Source organism: Xiphophorus hellerii, chromosome 12 (genome assembly GCF_003331165.1).
Source record: "Xiphophorus hellerii strain 12219 chromosome 12, Xiphophorus_hellerii-4.1, whole genome shotgun sequence".
Taxonomy (NCBI): domain Eukaryota; kingdom Metazoa; phylum Chordata; class Actinopteri; order Cyprinodontiformes; family Poeciliidae; genus Xiphophorus; species Xiphophorus hellerii.
Genome location: NC_045683.1, coordinates 16,974,293 through 16,992,496, shown reverse-complemented (window position 1 = coordinate 16,992,496; position 18,204 = coordinate 16,974,293). Strand labels below are relative to the sequence as shown.

Below are 18,204 nucleotides of genomic sequence, written 5' to 3'. Positions count from 1 at the left end.
TGAACGTCTCTTCTCCCTAATGTCTGTCTCAAGGAACAATTCTTCAGCATCCTCAAACCACGGCCTTCCTATACTTCTTTTAATATAATGTTGAAAAGAAATGAGTGCAGTTCCTGTGTTAACTCCTGAACCACCACAACATGAAACATCAGAAGAGTTTTTCCTGGAATAACAAGACAAAATAATCTTATTCCATCTGATTGCAATGAGAAAGTTTGGTCAAAAAAACAGAAACTGGACAAACTCTGAGCCTCCATCTGAGCATTGTATATGTCTGACAACTTAAAGTATTCAGTAAAGCCATTTAAAGTGTGAATATGAGGAACTTAGGAACCACAGGACCATTCTGGTTCTGATTTCCTTTTTCAAGAGAAACCAGAGCTGAAAATACAAGAGGACCAAAATAAATTTAACTTTTCCTGTGAATATTATGTTTACAGTGCCTTGCAAAACATCCAACCCTTTGAAAACCTTTACAGTTTGTCACATTACCTCTAAAAACATCAACGTGTTTTATTGAGATTTTATATGACGGACCACCACAAAGTACACAGAGTTGTCAAGTGAAAGAAAATTATTTGTAGAAATTGCGCCAGCGCTCCTGGATCAATATTTGTGGAACCAACGCTGCCTGCTATAGTAGCTGTAGGACTTTACCAGCGGAATCGAAACATGGTGCTGCCTCCGGACTTTCCACTTCACAGTGTTTGAAATATAGAGCAAATGTTCCATTCTGCTTTATTTGGGGGCAGCAGGGTAGAGGGAACGGGCATGCATGATACCTTCAGGCTTCTATTTGACATTCAAAAAGTATAAAGCCTTGTATACAATGTATGTTTTCAGTGAACAATGGGGAAAAAAGGTGAAAGGATACCACTGCCTTCGCAGGACGTTGTATGTTGGTGTAAGTAGAAGGTTGTCGAAATTAAACTACTTACACAAGAGAATTAAACACCAAACAAGGGAAATAAGTCAGTGTGATTTGTAAGACATGGCTTTCGAATTAAACTGCTTCATGCTCATAAGTTGACTTTATGAAGCCAAGATGAAGTGAATCAATGTCAGTAACTTCATGTGAACCTGCCTCACTGCGGGCCTCAGACGAGTGTATCAAATAATACACGGCTCTGTACACAGTCTCATGCTGACACTCTGACTGGAGTCATTCTCTCTATTTGAACTGGCAGCTGTCAAAAAAAAAACTTTCTGTGTACTGATGTCGCTGCATGATTTGGCCAACAACAAAAGGAGGAAAGACTCATTGGGAATGGCAGGCCAAATGTGCTGATGCTCTGACAAAGAGAGACAACTGCTGGGTAGGCAATCTCCAGCCTCTGGAAAATCAATTGAACCTCACAAAAAGCTGAAGAGACGGCACATAAGTGAGACAAAACCAGCTGTCATGGTTACTGAGACGCAGTAGGGAGGGTGGATCTGGAGAGAAAATCATCACCCACAATATAGGAAATATGAGAGATATCAAAGCAAATCGGGATGAATTTAATTTGTAAAATTATGGCATGATAAATGAGACGGGGGCTCAGAGCGTCGACTTGACTCGACTGTACAGATGCGTTATTATGCTGTTGCAAAATGCACAGAGACTCATAGAATAAGACAAAGTGTTCACATACCAGGCAGAGAGGGTTTTCAGTGGGGTTCCTTTTGCTTGCGATGTATAAATACAACTTTCCAGAGTCTTCCAAAAATATTCAAACTCCATTTGTAAAGTTATAGCTTCAACGTTTTAAATGTGACTGGATGTGACAGACCAACACAAAGCAGTGCTCAATAAGAAGCAGAAGCCCAATGATACATTATTTCGTTTTGTTTATTTTTTATTTATTTATTTATTGCCTTTTTTTCTTTCTCCCCCCCTCCCCCAAAAAATGGTCACAGATTTTCAATTGGATGTGGTGTGGACCAAAAAATAAAGTGATGAGTTCAGTATAGTGGGGATTTTTTCATTTATGTGGACACTGAAAGTGACAGCTATTGTATTTCATTGAGCAGAGGTAGCCTTTAGCGCTATCTTGCAGAATAAGCTAAACCAGGGGTGACAAACTGCATGAATTCAATGTGTCTTGCTTCAACACAAGAGATTCAAATAGCAGAATATATTTTTAATTGCATGGAGCAGATAAGTTGTGGAAAGTTACAGAAATACATGTCTACTTTGTCAAAAATCAGCACGTTTTTTGGGGACGAGTCAAGTATTTTTGGTGACTGGGCATCAGGATTTTGCTGACAAAACTCAGCAAAATCAGATTTTTCTTCAAATCGGATTCCCCAGAAATGTTTCAGTGAACATTGAGCTACAAATTTGACCAGTTCAAATAGGTCAAACAAGTTTACATGGAAACATTTTCTCAGGGTCACCAGTTAGGAGTTTCCCGTAAATTGATATTTGATCAGACTAAGAAACTTGAGTTATCTTCAGTTCCAGTTATGTTATTGGCATAATGGGAACACAGATGAGCTGATACAGCAAGAGCTCAGTAAATGTTACTGCCACATGTCCCACATTTAAGAGTCTACAAAACATGAATGGTGGTGAATTGATGACAAAACAGTGACAAAAGCTGTGGCTTGCTGGTTGATTGTTTCATTTCTCTAAAAGGTCTAAATCATGTGCATGTTTTAGCAACAATCTTAGATAAAAAAAAACCCCATTGGCTTGGGTTTGACCCACATTTCCCTAATTTCTTCACCATCCTGCGTCACCATAAGTCATAATTTAACCTCGTTGCTATTCTACCATCTTCATGAAAAAATAAAAAACAAAGCTCACACCCGCAGTTTATCTTGTATCTATTCATAGACTCTGTAAATTATTAATATTAACCTCAGTTTTCGGTATCTTACCTTTTCCCCTCCAGTGGGCCTGCGAGGCAAACCCAACATGCCCACCATATTTGCGGTTAAATTCCGCCATCAAGGCTTTGTAGGGGTTTCGGATCATGAGGATGCTCGAGTCAAAGGCTTCAATCTCCTTCTTGCCGCTCTCATGCGTCTTAATGCAGATCGTCCTCCCACTCCGCCAGTGGTCGCGCTCCCCTTTAAAGCCTGTGAAACAATGAAATCCAACAACAAAATGTATGAAACACCCAAAAGTAGAGCTTTAACTTATATTATCACATGCTGAGTTGTGACCTTTGTTATAAAGGGAACCATCAAAGTAATAGCTGCCCGTGTACAAGCCGGTGGCGAGCTCTATGAGGTGGCGAGCCCAGGTGTTGCCGGCTCCTGGGAAACTGGCGAGCGCCACCAGCTGCTTAGTGCGAGCAGAAAGGAAGTGTCGGTCCATGCAGCGATTATCTGAGAGCACAAAGTAAACAAGACAAATTAATAATTTGCTGTATAAAAACTGATGCATTATCTAGATTGATTAAGCGATGCGAGCTAAAATAGTTTCTAACCGTCAATTATCGCTCATTAACACAATAAAACCACAACCACTCATGGTTAGAAAAGGTCAAAGTGGTGATATTTTTCATTTGTGTGTGGGTGTTATTCTCCCTAATAGTGCTAAGTGATGTTTCTGTGTGATCACACTTGAGTTACGATAAATGTTGGATTTGAAGCAGGGCATGAAGTAGGAGTTCCACTTCTTAAGACTTCACGCCTAACTTCAGCTTTTTTTTCCTTCTGTCTTCACATTTAATATTCTGCTTTGCTTACTGAACAACATTTCTGCTTATCTAAGCCACAGATGTCTGCTGTCCTAAGAAAACACTGCCTCAACAACACAGATAACCCACAGACAAACACTGCTGGGCAAGGAAATATAAGGAACTTGTTTACAAAATGCTTCTCTATCCTTCTATCGCTTTTTACAAAAAACAGGAAGAGTTATATTTTACAGAAGCACACAAATCTGGTCCACTCAGTAAAATTGGAACAATTAAGCAGGACACAGATTATTTAATTATTTCATAATTAATTTTAAAGATATAAATATTGGGTTTTATTTCTGATGTTCTGATTGTCTTAAATCAGAGTTCATACTAAGAATTCATTTCTTCCTGAATGGTGAATGGACTGAAATTCTTCTCTTTTAATTTGATAATTTGTCTTTTAACCCTCCCGTGGTCTTAGCATGACCCTCAGGAGGAACGGGGAAGCTTCCCTGCTGAGGGAGCGGGGGAGTTGTCCCGTCAGACTGTCAGTTCCCGGAACCAAAAAAAAACTTGTAAAAGTGCTCACAGGGTCAGTGCCGGACCGCACGCAGAGTAAAAAACTTGTACAGTCTAAATGACCCCGTCTCTTAAGACCGCAGAAGGGTTAAGGAATCCTAATCTGCTGCCTCAGTATTAAATAATTACAAGCCCTAACACAAACTAACATTTTCAGCAAAGATCTTTGTAAAGGCAGGTTATCAACAAATCCATTCTGGTCAGGTTGTTAGTCAGGCCATTGCATTGAGTCTGCATTAATAAAAGTTTTAAATGACAGTTGTTTGAACAATACTTTTCATTCATTTCCCTTTATTTGTTTCATTAAGTTTCAGGGCTGCGTTTGATACAGTTCACCCTCAAAATACTGACTGATACAGAAACTGGTGGCATAATCTGGTAAGGTGGTTAATTTTGTGTCATTTGGGATTTCTTAATCTGATCAAATAAAGATTGTGTGAGGTTCTTCAGGGTTGAATTCTTGGGCACCCTTTAATCAACGGTTACAGATTAGAGATTACAGAGTTTTAACAGATTATTATGCTATACAAACATAAATTCAACTTTATTTTTCTGTGGCACTCATAGGCCGCAGTGTCAGTGAGTACATGTCTCACACAGATTTCTTCCATCTTAATAAAAACTATATGGAAGTTTTTTGTTTTGGTCCCAAAATGTAAGGTCAGAGATTAAATAAACTCATTGCATTTCAGCTCTAGAAGAAAAGTAGAGAAGCTTTTGAAGCCTTTAAATTAGGATTGAAGACAGGTTTGATGCAGCTTTTGCCTAAGGGTCATATCTTATTTTCCTTTGTTTGTTTTCTTGCTTGCCAGTTTATTTGTTTTTATTTTGCATTTTAATGTTTCTTTTGTTTTATGTGATTCTTGATCTTGCTTGCCACTAAAAGATTTTTTAAATAAGTGGATTTACAGATAGAAGCAATGAGGAATAAAATGTAAACTTGGTAACATACCAACAAATAATAAAGCAATGAGTCAGAGAATATTCACCCTCCAGCACAGCACAAAGTCAGAGGTCAGAAATCTGATGCCGTAAGCAGGGAAGATTCTGCAACACTGGATTTCATAAATGATCATTTGTATTTTTTTCTGTCTGTTCCTGCATTAGAATTTAAAACTGATCAGTTTTGAGGTCTTTGCTGCAAAGGCCTTGATAAAAATTGACTTACCAAACTAAACTGGATTATAAGACATATACTGTCTGCCAGTTAACTTTTATTTGTTTTCTAGCAATTACAAAACATTTCTATTTTCATCGTCATATTTTCTTTTGTCTCTTCGTGAAGTATGATTAAAGTCAAAATTGAATGTTTCAGAAGAAAAAGCCGTCTGAGAACACAATTTTTGCCACGTAGTGCCATTTATCAGTGTCGGGGTGTGTGTGTGTGTGGGCGTGTGGGTGTGTGGGGCTGTGTGTGTGTGTGTGTGTGGGGGGGGTGTGTGTGGGTGTGTGGGGGTGCGTGTGTGGATGTTAATACACGTGACAACAGGCAGATAGAAAAGAAAAGATTCCAGAAAGCCAGCTCAAGGGAGGCCTCTTATTTAACCCTGAGCAGAAATAACACTGAACTGAGTAAGAAAAATGACTTTATTTTACACAAATACGTGTAGTTTTTTAAAAAAGTAATAAGTGTGATTTTTTTTGCAATGGACAAACAGAAACTTATTGCAAAGTGGAAGAAAAATAATATGTAGTTTTCAAAATGTTTAAAAATAAAAGAAGAATCAGTACTTTGTAGAACGACATTTTGAAAAATTACAGCTCCATATCTTTCAGGTGTGTCTACAAGGTTTGCACATCTAAAGACAAAAATGGTGACCATTTTACATTTAAAAAAGCTTTTGTTATAGTCTTGCTACAGATTCTTCATTGGATTTAAGTTTGAACCTTGAATACACACATGTTTGATCTAAACCAGTCTAATTGCAGCTCTGGCTTTATGTTTAAGACTGTTGTCTTAAAGGAAGGAAAACCTCCACTTCAGTCTCAAGTCTTTTGCTGCCTTTAACAGGTTTTTCAAAGATTACACTATGCAGTTTTTAGGATCAGCTACAGTCATGTCAACACTGACTGGTTTCTCTATGCCTTCACAGGCAAAGCACACCCACAGCATGACGCTGCCACCAGTGGGGGAAGGAGTATTTATGAAAACGTGCAGAGGTAGTTTTCCACCACAGAGTATTGTGCATCTTTATTTTTGGTCTCTTTTGATCAAACACTTTCTTCCACATGCTTGCTGTGACCCCTACATGGGACTTCCTGTAGCCTTCTTTTAAAAACAACTCTCTTCTCGCCTGTCTTCCAGAAAGGCAATTTCTTTTACTCACATGAGCCACAAGTTTCTGCAGCTCCACTAGAATCACTATGTTGCTGTAATTAAAAATCTCTTTGCTCAGCTTTTTTTATATATAAGTAGAGGTCACGTCTTGATACGTTTGTTGTTGTACTGTACTCTATTGTCAGATGATAGCTACCAGTGAACTGTGAGACTCTGCAGGCATTGAATACAAATGCATGACACATTTATTTGCAAAAAGAAATGGAAAACTATGTCTAAATTTCCTTGTAGCATGATAAAATGTACCATATGATAATATTTTTGAAACTTGAATTATAATCTACATCAGAAAATGTTCTACTCAATTCAAATAAGATATTATGTAAAGCTGCATGCACTGTGTTATTCTAACCTCATGTGTTAAAAGCAGTTAAACTGTTAGCTCGACAAAAATACCAAAAGTTGAAAGTCCGCACAGGATGTGGTGAACACCTCTTCTTCCCTGTCAGTCCTCTGTTCTTATCTTTGCACTACAAACTGCTAGTGACTGCAGTCAAGAGACACCAAACTCTACCTTGAACCTGTGTCTGGTACACCACAAAGAACTTGTCATTTCCACAGCTCTCAAACTCCTCTCCAGGGCACCGGTAGAGACACATGTCCTCGTCCTCCAGCTCATGAAGGGAGAAGAGAGGAGTCGGGAAGCCGCAGTAACATTGCTCTCCAGCCAGAGCTGCCAGCGATTTCTCCTGAGGTACAACAAACAGCATTATGACAGTGAGGACAGGCCCACACCGCGCACAAGCACACACACATAAGCGGCGCCCACTCACCCTCTCTGTGCACATGTCCACACACTTGTCCACAGACATGTTTTGGATGACAGCGCTGAAGGGAAGAGCTGCTGTGACATTGTCTGGCCGGTGAAAACAACCCTTGAAAATGGCACTGCCATCTAAAAGAGACAAAAACAAACCAGGGTGTTACTCACTACCACAGGACAAAACACACAGTGGCGAGTCCAGTTTTCTGGTTACTGAGCACAGCCTCCCTAAAATCGCTCCCAGCCATTGACCCTTGATGATGAGATCCCACTGGGACTCTCCGCCAATCCACTGAGGCCCTGACCAGGCAGTAGACAAAAACACTAACAGTGCGTACAACCTGCTGTGTGATGATGACCTTTAACTGCAGACCCTCTCTCGGAGCTGATGGATGCACCGTGTATCATCAAAACAGTGAAGAGTCTTTTACATCCTTTTGAGATCATGTTTTGCTCTTTGAGTAAGACGACGGTGGGCCACTTAAGAGTTCAAGCTTGAAATAATTCCAGGAATTTTTTTCTGTAATTTTTGTAATGAAAAGCTGAGTTCAAGATGAAAGCTTCATCTTTCTAACTAAAATGTTCTTTTTAAATGATTAGTCATTCTTTTTGTCATAGTTGTGATTACAGTTCTGATTATGTTTGCTGTTAAAGCAAGAGCAGCAAATACTATCACATCACTATGTCTGATAAACTCTTTTCAACTTTTCTTTATCTAAAACAAATTTTATTTGCTCTTTTTAATTGTTGCATTTAATTTCATCTCCAAATCATTGTTTACATATAAACAATGCATGCTGAAAATGTTCGAAAAATATGAAGGCCATAGCTTTCATGTGGCTAAAAACCCAAATAGCCACTAGAGGACATTTATTTTGTTTCCTCATTTATGCCTGGAACAAGCCTCACATGATGCAGATGCGGGCGAGAGGTGAAAACACGATCATGAAAAGCTTGCACAGCACTTTGGTGGAAGGCAAACACAGGGGTTGAAAAGCAGAAATGAAAATAATCAAGGAGAGGACAACAACAAGAGATGTGTTAGATTTAGGATAAACTGTTAGATTTGATAAATGTGAAACCATATGGTTATTTGCAAAACAATGAAAAGGAAAAGGAAAGAGAAAAGAGGATGTGCAACGTTAACCTCAGCTTGAGGCAGGGGACATTTTTAGACTTCAAAGAAAAAACCTTAACCAATTAAGAATTAAACAAATTCCAGTTTTAGGCGGCTTGATTCAAATGATGTTTTATGACCTAATTTAAACTTTGACAGCAGGTTAAGGTAAAGCATCTTTCTCTCCAAACAGTCAGTAATTTTCCTGCTACATTGCAGCGTTCCAGCGGTAAGCAGCAAGTGTTTAACATGCAGAGCACGGCCGGCTTCATAGCTAGAGCAGTTCTCCCGGGAGAGAGGGAAACAACAGCGGCCAGCTCCCAACTGTGGCAATAATCCAAAAATAAAACAAAGATTTCCACCTCCAAAGTAGATGTGGAAGCCATATGTATCTGTATGGCATCTTCTCCATTTATGACAGATAATTCAGGTTTGTTTATGCATTTCCAAAAAAGCAGAAAAAAAGCAACACAATATTTTAAGCCCAGGAAACCTAAAAACCAGAACTTAAAAGAAGAAACATGAACAGACATTTGAGCTATCAATACCAAAACAGTAATTTAATCACATATGTTGATAACGATGATATAGGGTCTCTAGTTGCATCACCTGGAAATTTTCTGTTGTAATCACAGAAAATTAGATCTTGACAAAAAAAACAACAACATAATCTTAGCTTAAATGTGTTGAAAAGAAGTGGTTCTCCTTATTTGTGACAGTGATAAAAGATATAATCTCTGCACATTTATTACACAAATCAAACCCAAAGAAGTAAACATGTGGAGAGAATAAATTTCTCCTTAGTGACAAAAAAAACCTCTCACGGTTGGAAACTCTTTTTGCCCCAGGATTATAAAACAACTACAATCTTTGATTTAGGGGAAGAAACAACAGCGCTAAGTGATGCCTAGACAATATAGTTTATGTCATAACTAATGGAAACCTGAAGCAGAGAGTTTCCAGCCAAACCATGAAAGCAACTGCAGGTGTTGTGCATGAGAATAAAGCTTATCAAGTAAGAAAATGCTTTTCTTTACAGCAGTTTTCACTTACGATGCACCCTCTGCTAACACAAAAAGTCTGGTAACGTCCAACAATCATACTAAACTAAATGTTCTCTCCAAATCATCTTTCTCAGCGCCAGTGAGCACCATGAGTCCCTGGGCGGATGGCTGCTATGTGAGGGGGAAGCTTGGCCTGGAGGCTGCAGATCCGGGGAGGAGCTTCATCGGAAAGGCAGCGCTTGGTCACACCACTCGTTTTCTGCACCCTCAACGGCTGCCGTGGAAGATTAAATGATTTCTCAAACAAGCATGAAAAACATCAAAGCAACCCTCTAGATATGTTTTTGATGTTAGCTCAAAGAAGTCAATTTTACATAATACTGCCCCTTCAAAGGAAATCTCCCTGCGGCAGATCATTGTGTTCATCATCAAAAAGCAAACCTACAACAGAATGTGAAGAATCTCTCTGGCAAAAGTAAAGAGACAAACCAGAAAACCAGAAAACTCTTTTTGACTCAGCATGAACTGCATCCACAGTGAGGAAAGACGGCAGGTGGAGGACTTAACTCACTCCATGTCTTTATTTTCTTTGTGCTGCACAGCCATGAATACATCTGTACATTGGCTCTGAAAAATGTATCTTATTTTATGTATCTTCTTATTTTTCTTATCCCCGGCACACAGTTGGCAGAGTTGAATTATTTAAAGTAAAAACTTTATGGGTTACACATAAATGCAGAGTAGTGTCTCACATGAAGTTGAGTTAAGAAAACAATGTTGCAGCTGTGGTATTGGTCTTGACAACAAAAGAAAATCCTACACAGGAGACCAAGACCTGCCCTCACATCATGAACTCAAATTGAAGTTAGAGATTTTGCCATTGCTAATTTCATGATCTCTATTTTATTTTATTTTTTCGGTTTTTGACTGCATTCTCTGCTGCTTTGTGTTTATTTTGTTGTGGCACATTTTTGTTAACCCTCACAATTTTTATGTCAATTTCAAGCATCCATCTATACCCACATATCCTGGCAGGGCCACGGCGGCTGGAGCCTATCTCCAGCTGTCACTGGGTGAGAGGCAATTTTAGATATAAAAAAGGAAAATAACTATCATGACCTATAACACAGGCCATCACTTGGCTTTCCTGTGTGAGGCAGAGACTCACAGCGGCGCGCCGACTCCTGGCTCAGCTCCAGCCTATAGATGGACAGTCTGTTGGCTCCTCCACACATGTTGCTCCTCTCTCCTTTACACTCCATGTTGCATTCGCTCTCTGAAGCATTGGGCGCTTGGATCTTGTGCCCGCAGAAGCACTCTGCTCCAAACTCCAGACCTGCATACATGTACCCTCTGGAAGGAAGGAAAACAGAGAGGTTCAAGTGTTTGCTCTGAGCCTTCATCATGTTTCTTAATCCTTCCTGGGCTGATATATTTTATCCCTCTGAACCACAGAGTGAGCTGTAATCGATAAAAACAAACACATGGTGCACCGGGGATGCTGAGGCAAAAAATGGAACTACATTATAGTAAGAGATCTCCTTCTGGTGACGAAAAATAAGCTGTGCTACATCCTCTGCAGGCCTCTAGGACAAAGCCAATTATAGGTGTGTGGCTTACACAGAAACTGAATCACACAAGGTCACCTGTCTCCTTCCTTTATGAAGGATTTGACTCCCAAAAGACCTCTCAGATGCAATTAGACGTTTAACATAGCTCAGACACGGGATGAATCCCTTGAGCTGTCAGTCATACTCAAACCTCTGTGTGCTGCTATGTGCCGCACCTCATTTGTTTGTCTGTTTTTATTAACCTGCTGCCCTGGGAGACAGACAGGCGGCAAGAGACGCAAACTGAGAGAGAGGGGAGCCGAAAACAAGCATCTTTCTTCGCTCTTGCTCTCAGCTCTCCGAGTCAGTGATGGGTGTAATTTAATGCATTTGATAGAGCCGTCCCCGGTATTCCACAGGGGAGGAGAAAAAAGAGGTGAGAGGAAGATGGTGTGGTAGCAGAGACGGAAAGAAATGAGTGGTGAGATTGAAAAGCAAGCACATATTTTTTCTAAAACAAAAGAAGAAGAGAAATCTTTGAGAACTGGACCGATCGAGCTTTCCTGGCCGATACAGACTTTTTGGTTTTGTTTGAGGTCTCAGAAATTAAAAGACAAAAAATCGTCAGAAACCGGAAATTAAGGAATTACAAGATTATCCTCATTTATTCATCAAGTGTGTTTAATCAATACATAAAACAGCATGAAAATACATGCTGCTGATTATTAAATTAGTTTAAAGAAATAAAAGTACATTTCTCTATTATTATAAAAGTAGCTATGTTATTCCTGCTAATGAGTTTGCATCTTAAGTTAACACATCAGTTAGTCAATTCGTTTAGGTAATTCTAATTCAAAAGGTAAAACTTACATTTTTTGTACATATATTAAACACTTTTATATTTCAACTCTTTAAATGCTTGCAGCTATAAAACCCTACAATTTAGTTTAACTGAACATTTACTGCAAATCTGAATCTATCTCATTCTTTAGCTGCACTTTTGGAATTGAATTAACTTTTTCATGATATTCTAACTTAATATTCATGCATTTGTTTGATTTTCAAAGGACTTCGGTGGGAAATTTTCTGTGGGATGTTTAATAGAAAACCATCTGGCAAAACAGTCTCAATTTAAGGTTTATGAGCCATTTAAGATCATTTCAGTAACTTTTTTAAAGGTTGCTTTATTTGTAATTTTTTTTTTTTTGATGTGGGATTTTAATCACACTGAAACTTTAGATGGAAAAAAATGCATTTAATGTCTTCAATATATATTAGGATGCACTATCAAGACTTTTTAGATCTATAATGTCAGCTCTTCATTCACTAATGTCACTGTCAATGGTGACATTAACTCAGCATTAGGCCTTTTGTTATTTTACCACCTCTGATGCAGTATAATTAATAAAGTACTCTACTTAATATCTCTTATCTTGTTGTAATTTCTGCATTAGAAAAAGATAAAAAAAGATGAGAGTTGTGTTGTTTGCCTGAGTCATACCTTTCAGCACAGTTGTCCTGGCAACGAAATACAGTCATTTTTTTGTAGTCGAAAAAAGACACTCCCCTCAGGGCTCTTTTCTGAGTGTCATCAACGTAGCAGCCAATGTACCTTGCTGGAAAAGAATCAAATATAAATGGCAGTAAGAAAACGACAGATTTAGCATTCATACATCATTCTTGAACAGATGCACTTTAGATAAGGGAAAAGGGCATGAAAATGTTTTACAAAAGCATCAGAAGTAAGAAATATCAAACCAACAGTGTGTTTTCTTTCCAAGGTTTCACAGTATAAAGACACACAAACTGGGGCAGTCACTTCATTTATTTATGACACACATCTCCTTCTAGTGGCCTGTAGCTGCAGCGGCAGTCATCTGGCTGCATTCCTCAGATGTGTGAATGGGGGCTGGGCTCCAGCGAACCTCTGCAGAGTGAAACGCTGACCCTTACGCAGCTTCTTGCCTTTAATAAAAACAATCTTCTTCAATTTATCCGGTCAGCAGAGGAAAGCAAAGGAAGCAGTGACCATCTGTGCCGTACCTCTCTGAGCCTGATAATGTCCAAATGAGGGAAAAGCCCTGCATTAGTTTAATTGTTATGGCATTTAAGCAGCCTGTGGTGAGCTGCTGCAGGCTGTAATCCTCCTACGCTACTATTGTTGAGCTGAAAAATAATCTGTGACGAAGTGCTGATTAAATGCTTTGCATATTTGGACTCCAAACAACATGAGCACAAAGGGATGATACTTCAGACGCACCTGATTTCACCCTGCTGAGTCATGTTTGTGTTTTAAGCATATCGATTCTCTAGGATTCGCCTATAACTTCACATGGGACATATGCAGCATTCTGCTCTTTTGCAGCATGCAGCACAAAAATCTGCTGAAGACTGCATCGTGAATCACATTATTTCCTAAAATCTGCAGCTCACACCCTGAGAGAAGGACAGGGTTTTGGAGTAAAGAGAGGAACATAACTTCTGGTGTATCGTATGAGTGTTTTCAGGCTGCAAAGTGTGATGAGAGATGCTGGATGCAAGAGGGACAACAAACGCTTTGAAGCTATTAATTACTCTATCATCACATTCAGCTGCTGTACAAAACGGTTAGCTTTAGAGAAACAAGGAAGCGAGGGAGGGGCGAGCGAGACTGAGGGTTTCATTTCATCAGATAACCCTAAGCTTCGGTATACACCATAAACATGTTGGTTTTCTCGTCCTTGAGCTGGGAGAGATATCGCTCGGATCTGTTGCAGTTAGAAAAATATTCTTCTTTGATATTCTACTCTGTGTGACACAGCAGGGCAGGTTACTGTGACTCAGAGGGTTTCTAGATGAATAAAGTATTTGCTTTCTTTTCTGGCTTGACCTCCCTCACACTCCCAGATGTTTGAGGCTTTCCCAGGAGTTCAAAATCGGCAGCCTGACTCGCAGGTTCTCTCTTCAACGCTAGCGCAGAAGAAAGACACTTCCAGTGCTGCGAGAAGGTCGTCTTCCGAAGAGACTTCTTCTGTTTTTGTTTGTTTTCGTTATATTGTTTGAGGCAATTAAACTTATTTCAATGTCAGACGAAGAAGACCTAAGTAAATACAAAATTTGTTTTTCAAGTCACAGTTTCATTTATTAAGGGGCAAAAAGCTATCTACCAAATTATAAGCTCGTTGTATCCCAGGATTTGTATTTATGTGAATGAATTTTGACCTAAGTCATGATTAGACTTAGATTTAAGTCTGGGCTTTGACTAGGCCATATTTTAACTTTATTTTTCTGAATCAATCAGAGTTCGCTCAGAAACCATGTTTTGTTTCATGATTTTAACTACTTCAAATTTTTTTCTTTTTAGAACAAGAGCAAAAATACAATGTTATAAGGCTAAGTTATTAGCCTCACCTACAGTCAAGAAATATCAATCATGACCAAAAGATACAAGTCAAATGCCTTTCTTCACTAAACAAACACAACTCAAGAGACAAGACCATAAATTTAGGCAGCTAAAAGTAGAGATGCTGTCTTTTGCATCAAAGTCAGTTGAGGCAGTTCGGGTAATCAGGGTGCATTCTGGGTGTTTTTTTCCTGAGTGTTTTTCCCCTCAGGCAGACCCAAAATGTTTTGGAGGGATTACATATTTCTTCTGGCCTGGGATCCCTTTGGGATTCTCCAGAATGAGCTGCAGAGTGTTGCTGACCAGAGGAATGTCTGTGTTTTGCTCAGCTACCCATCAGCTTAGGCAGGTGGTAGACTATGATATTTTGTTTTTTTTCTGAAAGGCTGTGTAAGTTTTCTGCTGGATGTAATGGAACAAATAACTTTCAAAAAGTTTCACGCTGGTTAACGAATAATTTATTTTAAATGGCTGCAGGTTCTTTGACAGAGTAGAATTTCTGAATCCTACAGAAAATGGAAGAATTACAAGATTATTCCAGCTGTGCATCACTGCATATACACAAGAGCATGTAGCTTGGTTGGTTTGTTTATAGATTGAATTTAATGGCAGTGATAGCTGATCATTTGTTGACACTCTGAATGCAATCACTGAGAGGTGCATTGCTTTTTATCTCTGTTAGAAATTTAGAGATGCATTAATAGATCAAATATATGTATTACTTCTACTTGATCTACAGCAGTAATACTTGATGTTGTGCTCAAATAAATGCCAAATATCAGAGAAGTCATTTGCCTGTCACTCCAGTTGTAAATAAACCACATGGTTAATCATTTCTTTTTTTAGTTTTTACTGAGAGAATAAAAAAGTCCCCACTTTATTAAGACCAAAATTTATTTCAAGGCAGCCTGTGTCCTTCATTTAAGAATATATCTTAAAACTATTTCTTTTCTTTCTAAAATTATTGAAATTTTGGTTTGATTCATGATAAGGAACCCTTTAAACTAAAGCAATTTCAAATCATTAAATGATGAAAATTAGCTTTTTATTAAATCTAAATTTTCCCTTCCTGCGCACTCTCACATTTACTGGTAATGAATTTGGCATGACCTGTGTTGCTGAGGAATTTTAAATTATTTGTGGAGATTTTAATCATTTATTCACAATTCTCCAATTAGACATGGATGAAATTCTTACAGTATTAAAATGTTACGTAAAAATGTCAAAGTTTTTCTGTCATAATATTTAGAATGTAACAACTTAATGCTTGCTGGTTATTTAGTTATTGGATTTTAAATATTTGTAAAGCTGCTTAATTTGTCTTCCTTTTAAGCAAGGGTGAAATATCATAACCTTCTTTCAGCCACCTGACTGGCAGTGTGCAGCAGCAACGGAGGGGCAGCAAGGCATTAACCACTGCTTTGCACAGCCACAGAACTCTGGCAGATTCTCTGATATCTTATTAAAATGACTTTAAATTACAGAAATGTCTGGAAGCTGCAGCAGCCAAACAATAATTATTTATATAGTTCCTTTGAAATATAAGTAGTAATAAAGTATATGCTTTTCAAATTATTTAGAGAAGGAATAAAAACAGCATAAACTTCAAAAATCTAAACTGGACTTAGTGCACAACTGTTGTCAATGTGAACCCTTGCCCTGGTTGTTGTTTTTGGGTAAGAATGCTAAGAAGACAAAACTGAGGATACCATCTGAAGAGCTATTTTTACTTCAAACATTTTGCCATTCAAGCTTAAAGGTGTCAGATCTGAAGGGGCAACCTGTCCTCAAAGCAGAAACCTCTGTTGTCACACATCACATCCCATGTGAACCAGGGGTTTACATGTAAACAGGCTGCATAGCAGCCTGCAATAATCCCAGATCAAATTGCAATTCTTGCGTATATGTCCCAATTCAAATGCTGTCGTAGTCTTGTTTGGCTGAAAATGTGCCAAAGCAAAGCTACTGCTAAGGACAGAAACTGGGATCCTTGCAGGATTTACACAGAAAAAAAGAAATAAGACAGAGGACTTAACTGTTATCTCAACTCACTCTTCAGAGGTCTTTCAGAAGACCAAATACGGCCTTCAATTCCAAGCTGCAAAGATTTTTGAGCATCGGTTTTGCAATAGGATGAAGTGGGACACTATCTGCATGTGCGTTTGCCAATTCACCTATTATTATGAGTAGGTTTTGCTCTACATCCTTATAACTCTCCCATAGGGTATTGTTCTTGTTTTCCTTGCACACTAAAGTCTAACTTTGGAACACTGCAGATGTTTTTGCACCTGTTTTAAACTGTGTACTCTCCCTATGAGGGAATTCATTGTACCCTGGTATTATATAACTGAAACAGTAATGAGACATTGCAACAGGCAGGTTTTTTTCCTCACCTCTTCCATCTTCTACGTCTTTGGCATTGCGTCCTTTAAGAGCTCGATTCCAGCTGCTGGTGTAGTCTCCCCCTCTTCCCGCCGTTTTGTAGCCCCCCTGTCCGCTCTTCCTCATCCAACGAGGTCCAAACCTTCGACCGGATCTGCGTGTCTCCTTGAACACCCTGCTCATGATGCCAAGCCCCCGAGTGTCTGATGACGAAGCTCGGCCGCCCACCTCTGAAGCCACGACAGAGTCGCGGCCCCCTCGGGTGCCGGGACCACTGTCCCCGACGAAGCCGGAGTGCAGGAAGACAAGGCTCCCTGCAGTCAGGTAAAGCAGGATGAGGGAGAAGAAGCGGACAGGTTTTCTGCAGAAGTATCGCTGTATCCTCAGGAGAGGCTTGGCCATGCTGGCTCCCTCTGCCTCTCAGATACACTCTCACAGTGAAGAAAACTCATAAAGCAGAGGAATCAATACCAGCTCTCACTCCACTCCCACCGTACAAACCCACTGGGCATTAAGGGGGGAAAAAAGTCTGTCAAAGTGTCTTAATCTCATAGGAAGGTCATCCAAGCAATCACATGACTCCTTGCTCATGTATGAGCCTCCAGCCTCATGAGGGAGATGCTCTGCATGGGTGCACCGCGCCTCTCTGCAGAATGCTTCCACGTGAGAGTCCGAGTCCGTTCCCACCAGCAACCCGGCCCTCACAGCCGGCTTACAGGGCCATGGCAATGAAAGGTGAGTGGCTCGCACTGAAAAATGATCTCTCAACACTGCTTTCACTCCAGCTATCAGCTTCACTGAGATGCCACACCAGCACTGCAGCGGCACTTTCTCCCACGCTGCGTGGAGGGAAGAGGGCTTTATTTACCAGCTGAGCCGAAATCCTCGGCTTTGTGAGGCCGGTTATTTACCAAGACGCTTCGGACAGAAGAGGGTATGACTCACAGTCTGCAGTAAAGATGCACATACACACCTGGAGAAACGAGAACAGAGAGACATAAGATGAGAGTTTTGAAAAAAAGCAAAACAAACATTAAAATTCAGTAGCTTTACTTTAATTTAAAAAATATTATTATTCTATAACACGTAAAAAAGAAGAATGTGCAACAGGTTGTTTGATAAAGGTTTTGAATCCGTCAAAAGTTAGTAAGTGAAAGAGTATTTTCTAATTGTGCAGCAAGCATGTGTCTCTCATTAAAGGGCATCAAAGTATTTAGATAACAGTTGAAATTCTTAGTTCTCATACAGAAACATGCTGTGCATGGGAACACGACGCATGATTATTCATAAAAAAATAATTTATTATACCACAGCTATAAATAAATAAATGAATAAATATTGCTACCTTGCAGTTACCAGAAAATGTTTTCTTATTCTTCATTTACACCCAGTAGCATGAAGAAAATAATTAAAAAGCATGTGCGAATAGCATGCAATCAACATTTTAAACATTTCCCTGTTTGAGGTTCAGA

At 39.3% G+C, this 18,204-nt stretch overlaps 1 protein-coding gene across 1 annotated transcript in view; it reads right to left on the bottom strand.

Annotated features, from left to right (window-relative positions):
* Window positions 1-18,204, bottom strand: part of wscd2 (WSC domain containing 2) — a 50,624-nt gene that overhangs the window by 4,270 nt on the left and 28,150 nt on the right. The window contains exons 2-8 of the mRNA XM_032578597.1: window positions 16,744-17,705; window positions 12,470-12,584; window positions 10,587-10,771; window positions 7,308-7,429; window positions 7,049-7,223; window positions 3,154-3,318; window positions 2,866-3,066 (exon numbers count right to left, since the gene is read on the bottom strand). Coding sequence (XP_032434488.1) covers window positions 2,866-3,066; window positions 3,154-3,318; window positions 7,049-7,223; window positions 7,308-7,429; window positions 10,587-10,771; window positions 12,470-12,584; window positions 16,744-17,134 — 1,354 coding nt within the window. The 5' untranslated portion in view covers window positions 17,135-17,705. The remainder of the gene's footprint in view (window positions 1-2,865; window positions 3,067-3,153; window positions 3,319-7,048; window positions 7,224-7,307; window positions 7,430-10,586; window positions 10,772-12,469; window positions 12,585-16,743; window positions 17,706-18,204) is intronic.